General features: G+C 38.1%; 1 protein-coding gene across 1 annotated transcript in view; it reads right to left on the reverse strand.

Moving 5' to 3' along the window:
- PTGFR (prostaglandin F receptor) overlaps positions 1-17,832 on the reverse strand; it is a 30,263-nt gene extending 12,431 nt beyond the window's left edge. Inside the window, exons 1-2 of the mRNA XM_036256284.1 lie at positions 17,761-17,832; positions 15,488-16,357 (exon numbers count right to left, since the gene is read on the reverse strand). Coding sequence (XP_036112177.1) covers positions 15,488-16,285 — 798 coding nt within the window. The 5' untranslated portion in view covers positions 16,286-16,357; positions 17,761-17,832. The remainder of the gene's footprint in view (positions 1-15,487; positions 16,358-17,760) is intronic.
- Positions 17,833-18,849: the final 1,017 nt, after the last annotated feature.

Below are 18,849 nucleotides of genomic sequence, written 5' to 3' on the forward strand. Positions count from 1 at the left end.
AATGGCTGAAACTTTCTCTTTTGTAATAATTAATCATTAGTGCATTTCTCTAGGGTCAAGAAACAGAAAATCATTTATGACTAAATCATGGAATTATCTAATTTGTGTGTGTGTGTGTGTGTGTGCGCGCGCGCGCGCGCGTGCAAACACAATCGTGATTAAAAAAGACCCAAATAACTTCATCTCAAAAGCAAAATGCAAATGGATAATTTCATATTCTTAGCAAAATTAATGCTCATCAAAATACCCTTTGCTAAACCAGCAGAGAAGATATATTGAGTTTATCAACCAAGTAGAATAAGATATAACTAAATATGCTTTCTTTAAAATTTTTGCCACAAAATATAATTTTATTTCACGCCTGAAGGAAAGTCATTTTGACTCTCACAAGCTAATATTTGTTTAATAATGATTTATTATGAGCCTTACTTTCCAATATAAGTTCTAGCAAAGCAATTTATTACTCATGTGTCAAAATTTCAAGCAAAGAACTTTCTGCTATATTCCTGCTTCATTGTAACCCACTCTGTCCAGCAACCAAAGTACTCATTTTAAACCATGTATCAGATCATATCTTTCCCTTGTTAAAAGACCCTCAAATGATTTCCAACCAAATTTAGCCCATACTCACTATGGCCTACAAAAAGTCCTAGACGATCTGATCCCTCCCTTCCTCTCCATTCTCAAATCCGACCATCTTCATCTGTGCTCCCCTTGCTCCAGTTAATGGCCTTTCTTGTGTCCCTCACTACAAGATTTTTGAATATTTAATTTAGAGAGAGAAGGGAAGAAGAGAGAGAGAGAGACAGACAGACAGACATCGATTTGTTGTTGCACTTATTTATGCATTCACCAGTCGATTCTTGTATGTGCCCTAACCAGGGATCAAACCCACAGCCTTGCCATATTGGGACAATGCTCTAACCAACTGAGCTACCACTGAGTTTTGTGCAAGTTGTTTCCTCTGCCCAAGCATCCTGCCCACATATCTTCTCAGAGCAGCCTCTTTTGGCATCCAGTGCTATCCTGATGAGGCCTTCCTCGCCCATCTAACCTCAAAGAGCCCTATCTCCACCCTCAGTAACAGCACTTACCACTATTTGAAAACATCTTGTTATTTGTTTACTTATTACCTCTCTCTGTTCAAAGAGCCCCAACCCCTGGCTACCACTACCTCCAAAAGAATGTGACCTCCTTGGAAGAGGGGATAGTGCCCGTCTCATCCAGCACCATACATGTAGCACCTAGAACAGTGTCTGATACATGGAGGGCACTGAGGAGAATATTTAATGACTAAATGAATGAGCGTTTCTAAACATATTATATTTATGGATAGGTTTTAACTGCTTTTTTCTGTAGTGAATTCTCGTTAAGGTCACATCATTGGCTCGCTTTAAAAGTCAAGGAGTATGGTATCCTCCAGCTGCAGACATGCCTGGATATGACAGCAAACAGTAGTGTCTTGATGGTAAAACTATCAGATTTTGCAAGACATTAGAAATAAACAGACTGTTCAGTGAGAGATGAACACATTTTCAAGATAAAAGTTTGTTTCGTTGTAATCAAAATTCTGAAACTGGCTCCTCATGGCACTCTCTGGTTTTAATCAAAGACTCATTGGTCCCGCACCACATTCAGCAAGGACTTTTCTTTCCTTAATGGAGCTTTAACCTTTCAATGACAAAAGAGAAGAGGAAAAAAACATTTCTCAAATAATAAAAAAATTCTGCACAAAATCTATGTTATTTTTAATACTCTAAACCAACTAACAAAGCTGCCATATTATTTTTAATTTGAACATTTTTAGTTTTCCCAGATAAATTAGGACCTATTTAAGTTGGGGATAGAGAAAGGTAGGTGACTAAGGGCATTGCCAATGCTCTGAAAGAGAGAAGAGAAATAAATTTTTAAAAATCTATTGAAGGCAGCATTTTTGACAAATTTGTTCAAAGATTTACTTTTAATCAGGCCTATGTCAGTACAACAATAAAATGTAAAAATAATCCTTCTTCTGATCATGTTTATCTTTCCCCATAAATCATAAACAATTCAATTTCTCTTTTTTTTTTTCCATCACTATTTACCCCTTCTATGCCCTGTTCTACCTCTACCAAGTCAATCTCTTTAAGCTGTCTTCATGACAGAGCTCTTCCCCGTGAATCTTGACTTAAATCTGCAGATTTTAATTTTTACTAAAATTTCTGTTAAAACACACAGCGGCCAATGATGCTGTGCAACTGCTTATGATGCTAACAGCAAATAATGCCAAGCCTTATGACTGTATCCTCTGGGTAAACCTTCTCAACATACAGAGTCAAAAGTATTTTTCATGTCTGAGAAAATATACAACTGAAAATGTAATAAGGATTCAATAGGCTCACATCTATAAAGTGCTGACGTTTGGCATATAGTAGGAACTATAGATGAGGGTTTTTAATTAATGGGTTGATTCTTATACTACAAAACCAAATTTTAAGCAAGAACTTTGTATTTAAAATGATCATCACGGTTACATTTTTATAGTTATATTTCATAAACTTGACTCCTTTTTTTCAAAAACAACATTTTAAAAATAAAATCTTATGTGATATTGTATGCATTTGTATAGCATAGCTATAAGAATGTTGTTTAATTCACTAATTTTGTTTGCAGTTAAAGGATTCTAACAAAAGAGTTGCATATTCCTTGGACCTTCCAAGTAGTGCACTAGGCACCACAAGAAATAAAGTAGAAAAATGTGACTTTGACTCTTTCACAATTGTATAGGATTAGATGTTGTATTTTATCCATAGAAAGAAGATAAAAATGTGCACTAGAATAATCAGAGAGATTTCCTAAAGAACACTTTTACAAATTAAATAAAAACAAATCAAGACTTTCTGAACTAATAAAGTCTGATTTGGATCAGCATAATGTGCTGTGGTAACATATTCTTCTCAGAGACAGGATTTTTAGCCACCAGCCCATATACATTTGACTACACTTTGGTGTTAACATGTAATACTGGCATTATATTTATCAAACAATGGACCTCTTTCTCGTAATTTTAGAAGAAGGAATACCTGGTACCTTAAGCAGCATTCATATATGAGTGTTTTCTTTTACCAATATTAATTATAAAAGCATCATTTAATGAACTATTTTTACCTGTTCTTAAAGTCAAGATAGCACGTTCCTCCCTCCCTCCCCACTGCAGGCTGCCCCGGCACAGGGAGGCGTAGGGCAGGGTCCCTCCCTTGACCCACCACAAAGAAGGATCCAGACTGTTTCCCACAGTCCAAGTGGCCTTCCAATATGTTGATCTTTATCCTTAAAGCTGAAACATTTTTGACTGTTTTGGCCTGATTGTGGGATTCGTATGGAGATGGGGGTAACAGAAATACTTCAGGACTTATTGGTTTGTAGGCTTTGCTTGGTGTCTTATTATACAGTGCATCATTCAGAAATCACTCTGAAGCATGATGTTTAATTAATAGCTTGCTTGTCTCTTTATAAAGTTTACTAGGTAAACAATCTCTGGGTGAGTTGAGTGGATTTAAACTTGAGTTTTAGGCAACCATGTAAAACAAACCAAGAAGTCCTAGAGAAGGTGGCATCCATGCTCTGGTCACATACTGTCAATTCATACTTAAGAGAGGTGTTAAAGACAAGGGCACCAATATAGGTAAAACAGGTTATTCATTCGTCTTTACGACCAAATATAAAATGGCTTGCTAAATAGACCAAGTGGAAATCCACATCAACTAAAACTGTCTAAGTAAGCAGACTGGCTTTTATATTACTACTATTTGCCTTAGACAGACAAACCTAAAGTGAGCAATTAGGAAAAGGTAAATAGCACACAGTGGAAATTGCTCTTAGACACACTGCTGTCTTTCCCACCATCCAGGAAAGCTTTTAGTAAGTTGGCTTCAGCATCTGTATCCAAGATCGGCCTGCTATGAGCTTGGAGAGATGAACAAAAAAGGCAAAGATCTGCTCTAAATGTCATGCATTTAGAACTTCTTGGTATATTTTTATTGACTGAAAACAGCAATTCTTTATATTCCCTTGAAATAAGGTTCAGTGTTTAGACTTTCAGTGGAGAAAAGAATCACCACACACTCTAAAGTAGCTTTGAAAGCACCTCATGCTACCAAAGTTTATAAAGACTATAGCATTTTCTGCCTGGCCTGCATGGCTCAGTGGATTGAGTGTCGTCTCATGGACTGAGAGGTCCTGGTTCAATTCCTGGCCAGGGCACATGCCCTGGTTGCAGGCTCGATCCCTAGTGGGTGGCGTGCAGGAGGTGGCTGATCGATGTTTCTATCTCTCCCTCCCTTTCTCCCTCTCTAAAAAAACTAAATAAATAAAATCAATTAAAAAAAGCAGTAAGGTTTATAAGTTGGTGTAAGAAATTGTTAAACTATTAAACTAGACAACCCTCTGTAAAGGCTAATTTAAAAACAAAAAATATAAAAGTTATATAAAACAGGATTTTCTTTTGGGGGGATAGAAGCACTCTGGACATGACAGAGTTATGGCCACACAGCATTATGAATGAACTAAATGTTGCTGAATTACACCCTTAAAAATGGTTAAAACAGTAAAATTTGTGTTATGTGAATTCTGTTGTAATAAAAGTAAATTTTAAAAAGGTATCAAGTCCATACTTTCTTATATACTGTTATGAAGAAATGACAAAATTATTATTCAAAACATGAATTTGATAATAGGGCAGCTGATAATGACAATGACAGGAAACACATTATACTGTAATTGACAAACTGAACACAAGTCTCAATAAAGTGTGAAGAAGGTGGTAGTTGTACATAAAGTTAGAGATAGCTCAGTGGGATGTAATCAAGGGTCCAGAAAGATCCAAACATATTTAAGAATTTCAGACACAATAAAGGAAGAAATTTAAAACAGTTGCAGGAAGATCATTCAATAAATGATTTGGGGACAACTAGTTAACCATTTAAAAAATGTATATTATCAACTTGCAAACTAAACCAAAGTAAACTATAAATGTATTAAAAACATGAATGCAAAAAATGAAAGGCAAAAGTGCTAGAAGATAAAAAAGATGAATATTGGCATCATCTTAGGCTGATAAAACTATTTCTTCACATGAAACAGAAAGCAGTAACCACAAAAGAAACTATTAATTAATTCACTACTTTTATAAATTAAAATACTAAATTAAACGGCTAACCATGAGCCTGGGAAAACAACCGCTTTTATATCTGTTTGTGGACATTAGCATTATCTGTTCTTTGTTATCCCAAGAGTTCTTGAAAATCATTTATAAATTCTCACACATTTGCAAAAGAAAGATAATACACTGTAATATAAGAATAGAAAGTTTGCCCTGGCCAGTTTGGCTCAGCGGTTAGAGCGTCGGCCTGCGGTCCAGAGAGACCAGGGTTCGGTTCCCGCTAAGGGCACGTATCTCGGTTGCAGTTTGTCCCCGGCCCTGGTCGGTCGTGCGGGTGGCAGCCACTCGATGTGTTCCTTTCACATCGATGTTTCTCTCTCTCTCTCTGTTCCTCTCTCTCCCTCCCACTCTACCTGAACAAAAAAATGGGAAAATGTCCCCGGTGAGGATAAAAAAAAAAAAGAATAGAAAGTTTACTCTAGTAACCAAAGAAATTAAGCTAAACTATTTTCCCTTATTGGATGAGGAAAAGATGCATCCAGAATGCTAACAGTGGTCATCTATTGCTAGAGGAATTTGAAAGATTTTTTTTTTTTAATTTATGGTTTACTGTATTTTATTTTTAGAATAAAATTTTATAGTTAAATAAAACATTGCATTTTTAAGTACTTTGGGGAACTATAACAGACAAAATTTGATATTCCTCAATAAGGGAATATGTGCATGGAAATAAAAGGAGGTCTTTTCTTCCTAATGGGGTTCCTAACATATAGTGCTTCTGCGCACCTCCCACCTACAACTGGCCAGCTTTCTGCTGCCTTCATTGCCTGGTCCCTGCTCCTCTGTCTCTGTCATTCGTGTGGTTTTTATTTTCCTTGTTTTCTGGTCTTCTGCCGTGAACATAAATGCAAGAAGCAAAATAAGGGAATATCCAATCAAGGTAATAACAATGATAATTACCATTACTGCTGCTGCTTGAGCAATGTTATTATTTAATACTTATCAGTGTACCTTTGGGCCCACTACGACTAAAGCAATTAACCCTCTGCCTTGCTCCCAGGCCAGGCCAGAAAAAATCTGAATAATTACATTTATTCCATATTAAATGTGGTAAGAAAGGAAAAGAAGGATACACGTGAGTTAGAATTCAAAAGTCGTGGATAGAATAGAGGAGCTAGAAAGTATTATTCTTTAGAATGTGCTTCAGCATTATTTTCCCAGGTCAGGTTTCCGTCTCTATAATGTACTCTCCACTTGTAGAGACACCCAGCCTTTTGTTTATGCTAAAAAATAAATCAATGAGCAAATTAGCAAAGTAAATTACAACATAAATGAATTTTTACATGTTATTCATTTATACAATATTATTAGTGTTCACAGAAATTTGTTCTTGCTTATTTTCAGTCCTCTCTGACATTTTCTTAACCTAAATTGGTGATGTATTTTATAGTGTTTTATTTCACCATTTATTTCTTTTCTAATCCAGAATCACTTTCATTATCAAAAGGCTGTACAAAATACTAATTTAAATTATTAGCTTTTTATTACCTGATTTAATGAAACTCATGTTTCATTTATTGGAAAATTCTTTTAGCTTTTAATACCAATTTATTACAGCTTGTTATATTCCAATCTTTTTCAAGCCTGTCCAAATACTAAAGAATTTCTTATTCATAGATTTTTGTATCTCTGGAAATTGTATGCATTATCTCTTTTCTCCTTGGTTTTTACAATTTACATTATTTAACTTAGAATCACATGTATTTCTAGTAATTTTTCCTTCTATATGATACACTATAGAATGTTTTTCCTTGTTATAAGTAATCAAAAATAATGTCATCCATATACATAATATCTGCTATTCTAACAGAAAATATAATTGAATACCTTCATATTTCAATTTCCTACACATGTCCTCTCTTTTCACTTTCTGTAAGTACTGTTGCTTAAAGTCATAGATATTGTGAACAGTTAAATCACAGAGATTGTTATTCTAGTACCCATAACACTGCCTGGCACATGACAGGTGCTCAATAAATATCTGTCTAATAAATAAGCATATAATTACTTGTGGACCACCAAATTAGAAGTGAAGGCTCCCTACTATAGCACCCATTATTCATTTAATAACTAATTTAAAAGTGCTTTTGATCATCTTGTTGAAAAAATTATTGGCTGGTAGCACTAACATTTAATAGTAACAGCAACAATGATGATAATAGTATGATGACTGAAGCATACTTTCTATGTCAGGCATTATTCAACTTACATACATTAATTCATTTAGGGCTCACAACAACCCAATGAGGCAGGTGCTATCACTATACCTACTTTATATAAGAGGAAACGGAGGCACAGAGTAGTTACAGTCACATAGCCAGGAACTGAAAAAAACAGGACTTGAACCCAGACTCTTAACTACTACATATATTGCCTCTCCAAGAGCTAATATCTTAACTCTCAGATTGGATATGTCTTTTATTCCAACTAAATTATAAGCTCTTTGAGGAAAGAACTTTATATCCTCGGAAATACTGTTCCAAGAGTAACTTACACATAATGGTCTAAATCATTTTTTTTTTTTGCTCATTTTAACTTGATTCCAATAATTTAGAAATTATTATAATATGAATTATTTATATATTTAAATTTGAATAACATGTGAAAAATTAGAAGACATCTTCACTTCTGGTGAGACAGTGAAGTAACCTCACATGGAAATGTCTAAGAAAGTTTCCGAAGCTAGGAGCTCCCTCTTTTCCTTTCCACTGCAACCAAACCTTCCTAATAGAGCAGGAAATAAAAAACATATAAGTTAAACACAGATGATTATTTTTAATTGAGATGGTGGGTGGCAACAACAGCAATAGACTTCTTGAGAATTCTTGAATTTTGTCGAGCATTTACTATGTGCCCGAGGCTGTGTTATGAGGCTGTAGGAAGTTCAGATCATTTTTCGGTTAAAACTTTGAAGTACTACTATTATAATATGTTCACAGATGTACAAAATTTGCTTAGAGTGACTCCAGGTCACGGCTAAAAGGGGGTGGGGCTGGGACCCTCTTTTTTGCCTGGTCTTGAATAACTACAGTATTCTAAAAGGAAAGTTTAATTGGGCACAAGGCACATAAAGCTAAAATAATCCTTTTGCATGATCCAACTGTCTCTGTCTCCTTCACCATCACTCCGCAGCCGCACTGCATTTTGGCATTCCATAGTCTGAATTTTATTTGGGGATTCAATATCTTAGGAGGAGTGAGAAGCACCACCTCCCTCTCTGTCTAAAGCCACAATGTATCCATTCCTCTGTGACATCATCTTTACACCCAAAACAGAAGACAAACAGAATGACAAGTTTACACAACTTTTAAAAGGTAATATTTGCACATAGAAAAGACAAATTTCTCCTACTGATAAAAATCCTCTTTAAATATAAATAAATGGCATTAATATACCAGGTAAAATTTGATGTGACTATAAATGTCTTTCAAAACAAACATAAATGTAATGCATTTTATATACCTCCCGTAAAAAAAAAAAGACTAGGCAAATAAAGTTAAAACTGCTAATGCAGAGAGATTTTAGGCATATAAGTATCTTGAATCGTTCTTTGAATATTTGGGAACCTAATAAAAACCCCAAAACACATTTAGCTAAAAGATTTTTATATCTATGAGGGTATAAATTTAATCCACATATTTCTGATTTATTTACACTTGAATCATTCAAGTAATGTTTTTTTTGTTTTTTTGTTTTTTTATCCTCACCCGAGGCTATTTTTCCATTTTTTGTACAGATAGAGTGGGAGGGAGAGAGAGGAAGGGAGAGAGAGAGAGAAACATCGACGTGAAGGGACCCATCGAGTGGCTGCCACCCGCACGACCAACCAGGGCCGGGGACAAACTGCAACCGAGGTACATGCCCTTAGCGGGAACCGAACCCGGGTCTCTCTGGACCGCAGGCTGACGCTCTAACCGCTGAGCCAAACCGGCCAGGGCTCAAGTAATGTTTTGTAAGTGTTGTCTCAAGTCTATGGTATCTTTGGGCATTTTTATAAACCTTTCTCCTTAAAAACAGGAAGTCATGCTCTTCCAAGAATAAATGAACTTAAAATACCGAAGTATTCTAGACCACTGTGCATATCTCAAGAAACAGATATTTGGGTAAATTCTCAACCTAGGACTGCCTTGTTTGAATTGATTGGCCTTTACTGGGCCACTTTTACACCATATACTTCCATGAAGGGGGATAATATATTCAGATGAGCTTAATTCCAAAGGCCCATACATAATTTAATGTATTTATCAAGCCACACTGTAAACCTGTGTGCAATAAAGCATATACTTCATATGTAGGAACAAAAGGACTTCTGAAAGATTGTCCTAAGCCAGAATCTGAAGGAAATAGACTTTGAGACAAAGATTTCACGTACAAAGTTTTCAGGGGAGTATGAGGCAGTGAGGGTGACAGGATTCGGAAGAGAGAGAAGCAAAACTGAATACAGGTGCAAGAAAGCCTCATCAAGCTCTGAAGCATGAAGGACCCTCTGAAATGTCCCAAATGAAGCAAGAGGGTAAGTTCTCCGTATGCCCCTATCCACCTGTCGCTGCACACAGAATGACCAAAAAGAGGGGGACACAGCCTTGGGGAAGGCAGCTCCCTTTGGTGAAGGGTCACTCCTCCAAGGGCAAAACTCACCCAACAGGGTATCTGGATGGGGCACTACCGTGTCCTCTAAATAGGTCTGTTGGAGTTTTCTGAGAATTAATCCCTTGCGAATATAAAACCTACCCAATGTTTTAGCCTGATTAAAAATACAAAATGAGTCATATGTTCACTCAATCAGCTGCTAGGGACTTAAGGTAAGCAAACCCATTTTATAGAAAAATTTTAATGCTTACCCTAGAGATTTTATTTATGATAATGAAGGATCAATATGTGTAGATCTGTACTCAAAGAAATGTTCTCCTTTTGTCTCCTGACAGGATCCCCTCAAAGATAAAACACCAATAAAAATACATTGAGGGGAACAATGTGTACATGTACAAAAAAGGCAGTGCTAAAAAAAGGAGGAGACAAAAATAACTTTAATTCATAATATCACCTAATTTACTACTGCACATTTAGTACTTGGTTCCTAGTTTATTCATTCAACAAATATTGGTTTATGGTCTTCTCCTTGTAGAAACTAAAACACAAACTAGTAACATAGAACCTAACCACCAAGGACCAAGACCAACAGAGAATTTTTATGTAAACAAATAATTATAATATCATTGTAATAGAATAATATGATCATAGTTTATCTATGAAATCCCTCTGAGTGCTGATAAAATTCCTAAATTTTAGCACCAAATTCAAACTGAGGTACGTGCCCTTGGCAGGAACCAAACCTGGGTCTCTCTCTCTGGACCACAGGCCGACGCTCCAACCGCTGAGCCAAACCGGCCAGGGCAGCAGTGATGTTGTCTTTTATCCAGACAACATCACTGCTGCTTCACAACGCCCAACACGGGAGCACATCCCACTTCACAAAGGAAACCAGGGAAAACAACTCAGGACAAGACTGCCTGTAAAATCGGCCACTATCCAAGAAGACACCACAAAGACCTACTTTCCAAGATGTGACATAAAACTATAAAAGAGTCTACTTTGTTTTAATTTTAGAATGAAACCTATATAGAAACCCTTTTATTTGGTGTGATTAGATCCAACAGTGGATCGGTCAGTTAATTTTTTTAATAGGGTAAAACATTTACACATATACACATTATGTATGTGCATGTTTGTACATTTCTCACATTTCCTTTTCACTTAAATGTGGACATCCATTCGCCATCTTTAATGGTGTAGTGGCAAGTACACAAGGCACTCCACAGGTTTCCTGGAAACAGTTCTTAAATATGAAAATGAGGGCCCACCTTTCAAAGATAACTATCTTTACTCATAGTCAAGATGTGCTATAATGTTGCTTTGCTCCATCACTTGCCATTAGCCCTCTAAGACCAGGTCATTATGATGCCAGTACTTTTAGTAATTTAGTCAAAAGTTCAGTTAACCACCCAAGTCTTTGATTTCTATCTGACAATTATCTTAGTGACCAAATGTTTAACCACATTGACTAGCATTACTAATATAAACTCTTAAAAGAATCCCATTCACACGCTGTATATGCAGAACACGTTGCTCAGGTAAACCCACCTACATAAGAAATCATTTTGTTCTTTATAACTTGATACTTCTCTTCCCAATTCAAAATGATCCTCTATCCCCAAAGAGAAGGTAAAAGATCACTGAAGTTGACTAGAGTCAGAAGTCTACAGTTGCTAACTTAGGGAACAGATGAAAAACTACCATTTGGTTTCAGTATTTTCTTTATTAACTCTTACCTACAAAACTCAGAATCCACATTCTGGTCAATCATTTGCAATCTCTTGACATTCGTACTACTTAGGTTACAGTCAACCAGTCAACAAGTATTTATTGCTCTGCCAAAGTGGTGAAATAAGCAGAGCAATAATAATAAAATCCTTTTAGGGTTATATATTCCAGAAATAAAACTTTTAAAAGAATCATTACCTGTATAAAGACAGAAACAAAGAATATTTTTAAAAATGTTACCTGATAGTGCTAGCAAATGTCTTTTTCCCCTCACTTGAGACACATTGAAAGAATGTCTATAAGACTTATTTAATTAGGGAAAGCGATTCAACTAGTATGCACACAAGACAATTTTATAATTGCCATTTGACTGTCAAAGATTTTCATATTAACATTAATAAATGGAATTATCAGCTAATAAATGCCTATTGTAGTTTCCCACATTTTTCAGTTGGGATTATAATTAAGTTAATTTATATGTGTTAACCATGTTTAACATGATAAACCCAGATATTGGAAAATTTGAAAAGTCATTAACAAGTTATATTTTAAACTAATATCATGAGTGTACTACAAATCTCAATCCTGACAACACACACACACACACACACACATTTTCCCTTAGGAAAAGTAACACATTAAATTAAAAAGAAAACACTGCAGGGGATTTTTAGGGCAATGAAATTATTCTGTTTGACACTGGAATGTTGGAAACATGTCAATATATAATTTTCAAAAGCCCCAAGATGTAAAATGCTAAAAGAAAACCCCAATGTACATTGAGACTTTAATCAATAACAATGTATTCAGCTCTGGCTCATCAATTGTAACAAAACGTATGACACCAGTGCAAGATGTTAATAATAAGGATGACTGGGGGTAGTGGGAGGCATGAGGGGGTAAATGTGTATCTGAGCTTTCCACTCATTTTACAGTAAACCTAGAACTGATCAAGAAAAATAAAACCTATTAAAAACAAAAAGAAAGAATTCAAACAAACATCATGATCATTTTGCCTTTGTACTGGTTAAACTCAATTGTCAAAATTAATTAAGTATCCCCTTTGTCATCAGCTACAAATTTAAATCATTTTAGAAATTATCGCACTATTGATAAGTTTTGATGCAATGAATCCTGTCAAGCACAGACTCCATCATCTGAATTTCATCCTCTTCATGTCTGCTCCTGTATCTTTGTTCCAGTTTCTAGCTTGAAAATGATAGTGAACACAGGACAAAGAGTGTGCACAGATGGTCATTCAAATTACAAATCCAATAATTCCTACTTAGCAATTAAGAGAGAAGGAGCATGATGTAAATTGAGCTCTGACCTAGAAGCTGTCACCATTATAATACATCTATAGGGATCTAGAAGCTTGGTTTCAGAGGTGTTTGTAAAACTTGAAAAGCTTTTAAAATATAGGGTAGAGAATGATGATGACTCAGTGATTAACATCTATGCAATTCCTCCTCAGCATTCAAGGAAAAAATGTTTCAACTGAGATATTCATGTTGGGTGTTATTTTGTCATTCCCAAGCCTGAGTTTTTCACTAGGGTTCCATTTAGAGTCTGAATGGCCTTAACCTAAGGCCCAAGGCACTTGTGTCCAGACCATGAAGTATATAAATCTTTTAGCCTGAGCTTGCCAAAACTCAACCAAGTCTACACAAGAGAAACTAGCAATGCAAAGAATGCTTGAAATAAAATATCAATCCACCAAGAAATATCTGTGGCACACCTACTAGGCATCAAACACAGAAATAATTTTCATACTAAAAAGCATTTTAGAAGTATTGAACACTGGTGTTACAGGTGTATCAATAATTCATAGTAAAATACAATATTGACCTCAGAAAATGTTTCATGAACATAAAATTGTTTCCACTAGGAAATATGTTCAAAATATGCATTAAATTGTAATACCCATTTTAACAGTGAAGGAAACCACGAATTCAGGAAAAGAAATTAGAGCAGAATATAAATTCAATCTATCCATGACAAAACTGAAATTTGCTACCTTCCATAGTCTTACAGCAGTTAACCTATCACTCTGATTTCTCAAAGTCAAAGCCAGGACTAAGCAGAACTTTAAAGGTGACTCAGAACAAATGAAAACCAAAGCAGTAATGATTACCTCAGTTGTCCAGATTATGTCTCTCATTGAGTTCACTATTTTGTGTCTTTAAGTTTTTCTCCAGAACTACGAACTTCATTTAAAATAACATCTTTACATATTTTCAACTACCTCTTTGTATTCCCTTTCCAGCCCCCAAGTTAATTTCAGTTCTACTCAGGCTCACCTTTAATTTGAAAAGCTACTGTATTTCAAAGTTGAAGAACAAAAAGAAGTGTTATTTCAAAGGAAATTCCCTTTGTCAAGTGGCATAAATTAAACTCTTCAAGAATGAACATTGGAGCGGTTCCAAGGATTGATAGAATTGGTCTCTATTATTAGTAGGACTCAAATAACTATACCATGAGCACTTATCAGATCCCTGCTTGGGTTCACTTAAGTCCTCCTGAACTGACAACTAGTGGGCCTCACAAGGTTGACTTGTCACTGACAGACCCAGCTTAGCCTCCCCTGGTTTGGATTCCTAGGACGGATTCAGGAACATCATGCAAAAATATTTAAATAACTTAACTATTCAAGAAGCTAAATTCAAATGATGACAAGGTAATATGAATAGAAATAAAGAAACACTCAAAAAGTTGAAATCCTTCTGTAAAATAAAGTTGGCTATCATAGGATCTGTCTGGGTCAGCAGCTCTCACAAACTTTTCGTGCGTAGGATCATCAAGATTGTGTGTTAAACTCCACTGGCAACAGTTCTTGGACAATGGACTTGTTGGGGCTTAGGAAAACTGCACAAGTAACAAACACCTTCATACTACCATGCAAGGTATGAGCATGACCTTTGTGTTACGTCTGTCTTTGTCTCACCCTTTTGCCTCACCTCTACCTGTGTATCACCTGCCTCCCCATCTCTGGATACAACTCTGTTTCCCCATTGTTACAGAAAAATAAATGAAAACCATCTTTGCTGCCATCAGTAGCTATGTACAGGAGGATTTTTTTCTCTTTCGTGGCATGTCATTCTTTTCAGCCTAAAGAAAAATTTTGAAGGGCATTAAGGTCACACTAATCAAACATAAGTATTTTTTGCTTCTACTTGGAAAATAATATAAATGATTTATATTTGTTGCCCATTCCTTCACTTTAGCCTTCATTTCTAAAAATATCAAGTTGTCAAATATAGCTTTTGGCTAAATTTTTTTACAAAAGGAATGAATGATAAGGTAGAAATGCTTAACTCTCCTGACAGTCATACCTCTCCCTGTATATTGACGTTGTTTCCTGGGTTTGTAAACTAGTGATTTTTTCATCTGATCTACGTATACAGTTCACCTGAACCATCCAACTATCTCAATTCATCACCTTCCTTTGCAAGCTGAGAGCTGGTCATTGTGTGTTCAGAAGAACCCAGCAGTTAATACGCCTTTTCTACAAATCAAAAGACTGTGACTGTCTATCAAGACTTACTGGAGTCCAATCCAACAATGTATTATAGTTGGTCATTTTTTTCACATTTAAGAGACAAATTAGATTCAGTATTTTAAAACTACGTTACTTTTGTTAAAATTGCTTTATACTGCACTGTAAGCAGGTAACAATTAGAATTGTTTAGCAAGACATTTCTATCAACATTTCTATGTGGGGAAATAACCATGTGTTTCATAAATAGCTTAATTCAAAGCAAGAGCTCAGTGCTGAAATAAGTTTTAAGTAGGAGTAAACCCCAGCATTTAAAAGATTGAACAGTGTTACCCATCAAGACTCATAATTTCAAACAAAGACAACAAATCTTGTATTGAACATGACAAAACAAAAACAAACAAACAAACAAACAAAACAAAAAAAAGAAGAAAACAAAAACTGTCAAAATGTTAGGCTTATGCTCTTACCAGAAACGGACTCCAGCAAATGCAGGAGACACACATGATAGCCAGGAGCTGGATGATCATTTCGAGATGATGAGACCTGCCTTGTCTGTGCTGATGACTTTTAAATTTCACTCTTAAAAGTGTAACTCCTGTGATGGCATTGCACAAGAATGAAACACTGAGGGCTAAGAGCCCCAGCAAAGAGAAAAGGAGAAGATAAAATCTATCTTCCCAGTCTTGGATATGATCTGTTTTGTAGAAACACCAGGTCCTTGATGCTTGAATTGTGTAGTCTCGGTGCCCAAGGATGGGTAGCAAAGCTATGAAAACAGCAAACAAGCACACCCCGCCCAGCATCACTTTCACATGCTTGGATGTAATTTTTATAGAATGAAATATTGGTTTGGTGACTCCAATACATCGCTCAATGGCCATCACACTGCCTAGAAAAAGTGGGCACAGACCAGAAAATACCATGGAGATACCAAAAATACTGCAAAGAATGTTTGACTGGTCAAAGCGGATCCAGTCTTTATCAGAAGCATATACAAATACTGCTATTGTTCCATTGATGAGGTGGCCAAAGAAGTCTGTGATCACCAGGCCACTAGCCAAGAGCAGAAACGACGCCTTGGACTTCTGTCGAAATCTCTGGTATGCCTTCATGAGTATAGCAATGGCAAGGCTGTTTGATACGATTCCCACCGTCATGAAGATTATAGAAAAAAAGACTGAAAGCCGATTTTCTGTCTGGCAAGTTGTATTTGAAAGGAGCTCTGCTGTAGGAGACACTGGCTGTTTGGAATTGTTCATGGACATTGTTGTGGAGATAAAAGAGGGCTGCTCAAGTCATCTTCCTCCCAGAACAGTGCAGGCTTGTAGTCCAGGCATCTGTAACATAAAGACAGAGGAATCATGAGCACCGCACAACTGCTCATGCGACATTTCAGACGGAAGGACCCCAGTGCCTTGTGGCAGGAATCAGATTTATCTGACCTATCATAATCGAGGTTGCATCATCCTGAAAGCAGCACACATCTGCCTGTGGGTCCACATTTCATTTTTAAGGTAAAGGAGCTGCCCAAATGGAACTCCTTGGATTAACCTCTTCACAGGTTTACAAAATGGCTAACAAGCTTACATTTAAACTCAGTAAAGTTTTTAAAAGCATAAGAGCCTATTTAAAACACTACGTGACCTTTTAAAGTTTCTACTTTTTTGTCGGATGAGCTTTGTCCCCAAACTATAGAATATTCCTTAGATGAACTACCTGTTTGTCAGGTAGACAAAACAATTTTCTCCGAACCTTGGGAGGAGGCAGCAAGGTCATAGTGTTAAACGGGGCTCTCCTGAATAAGTCCTGAAACTATTTGATTGAGATCAAAAAACAGCACACCACACGCATCAGTGACCCGTGGAGAGCAGACCAGTGAGTCTCTAGGAAGGTTTTCTGGTCCAGCTACAACCTGTGCAGAAATCCTAGGAAAAGAGGCAAGTGGTCCTCTCTGTGAGCACATCTGCCCAGATGGTGTGGATTAAGCTACTGCTTGAGGGTAGTAACATCCAAAATGAATAATTTACTGTGGCTCTTTCCCTAGTGAGTTGAGGCCTGAGTCACAGACCCTTGGTACCCAAGACCACAGCCACCCCGCCCCGAGGTAATCTTACTGGCGTTTCCTGAGTAGCTTTCCCGGAGGCTGGGAATTATGAAGCCAGCCTTTTGGGGCCCGCCCCAGTGGGTCTGCCCGGGCTACCCAAGGACAGCTGCCTCCTTCAAATTTTACCGCCGACTTTCTCCCATTACTACTCCTCCCACCCCACCCCCGCCGTCCCCATAAATATGCTTGCAACATCCTTCCCAAACCGCATAACTTACTGAAACTTTCTGCAATGGCTCTAATGCCGCGGGGCCGGTTTTCCTCCCAACCCGGGGGGCGCCCAAGGCCTGCGCTGGCCGGGGTGCCGAACTCGAAGGGTCGTGGGCAGGGAACCACGCACCGAGCGTGAAGGGGATCTCTTTCTTGCCCGTTTCCCTCCTCCGAGACCTTGTCCACCTGGTCCCCACACCACAGCTGAGAATTAGGACCTATCAGCCCGAGTGCCCTTCTCTCTACCGGTCTCCCCAAGCTTGTGGCATCTGGTCCAAACTTGTTGCCACACTCAGGCTAAGGTGCCTTCCAGGGTGGCGGGTTGCAGCTGCCTCCGGTCGTCCGGGGGTCAGGTGGCTAAACCTCAGTGGCGTGAAGCATACGGAGGCCAACGCTTGGGGGTCTAGCGGCTGGAGGGGTGGTTACCTGGGCATCCCCAGCTGCCGGCAGGACTCACGGCGGAGCCGAAGATCGCGCCGCTCCGTGCGCCATGGCGCGCCCGCCCTCTCTCCGCTCCGCCGCCCCGGGCTCCCCGGGCTCCCCGGGCTCCGCGCCGCGCTCCCGCTCCTGCTCCCGGCTGGGTCTCGGCTGAGTCTCGCTGCGCGTCCCGCGGTGCGCTCCTCCTGCGTGGAACCTGGCGAGCTCGTCTCCTCGGATCCCTCAGCACCTAGCGGCACTCGCAGTCTGCCCGGGGTGGAGGGCAGGGGTGACCTCCGCCCCTTTCTCTTCTCTCCTCCCCGCCCCCTTTTCCGTGGGCCCAGAGCCCGACCCGGAGAGACCAGGGCGTCGCACTCGGATGCTACGGCTCCCCCATCAGCATCAGAGCGGCCCTCTCAGCAGCCTGATGACCACTTGGAAAAAAGTTTGGTTTTAAACTCATTTTCGAGCTAAAGGCGCCATCCCTAGGGCTGCAAAATAGGAATCGGGAGAGCTGAGGACAGCCTACAGACAGCTGTCGTGACAGCGTGTTGGACAGTCAGATTGTAGTTGGCAGACTGAAATCATCCCAAATCCAGCGCGAAAAAGATAGACCAGGTAGAAAGAGGGAGATGGTGTATTTGAGGAAGGGCTGTGTGGCCACTAGCCCCAGGGAGTTAAAAACGGGGGTTCAAGCCACGTGTTGTGAATGGAAACAGTCACTGCTTAGATTTCACTGTCACTTAGAGGACTGTTTCATCTTTCTAAGTAATGTGAGAAAAGGATGTGAAGTATTCTTGAAGGACACCTGCAATAAGAGATTAGTAACATTTTAATGGTTTTAAAATTTTTCTAGTGATATGTTCGTCCAGAGATCCGTCCATCTCTCCAAAGAGATGTGAACCTAGCAAAATTTGTGGAGATCTTTTTATAATCAAGGGGAAAAAAAAATCTACTCCTTCATTAGAAATTGTGATTTGAGCCATTCTACGTCTGTTATTAGAGTTCTGTGCACTATGCTTTTGCTAATATTGTTTTCATTCATACCTATGAACTAGGCCTCATTTTCCAGCTAAACATTTATGGAAATCTATTACT

The sequence above is a fragment of the Molossus molossus genome, unplaced genomic scaffold, assembly GCF_014108415.1.
Source record: "Molossus molossus isolate mMolMol1 unplaced genomic scaffold, mMolMol1.p scaffold_m16_p_12, whole genome shotgun sequence".
In the NCBI taxonomy this organism is placed as follows: domain Eukaryota; kingdom Metazoa; phylum Chordata; class Mammalia; order Chiroptera; family Molossidae; genus Molossus; species Molossus molossus.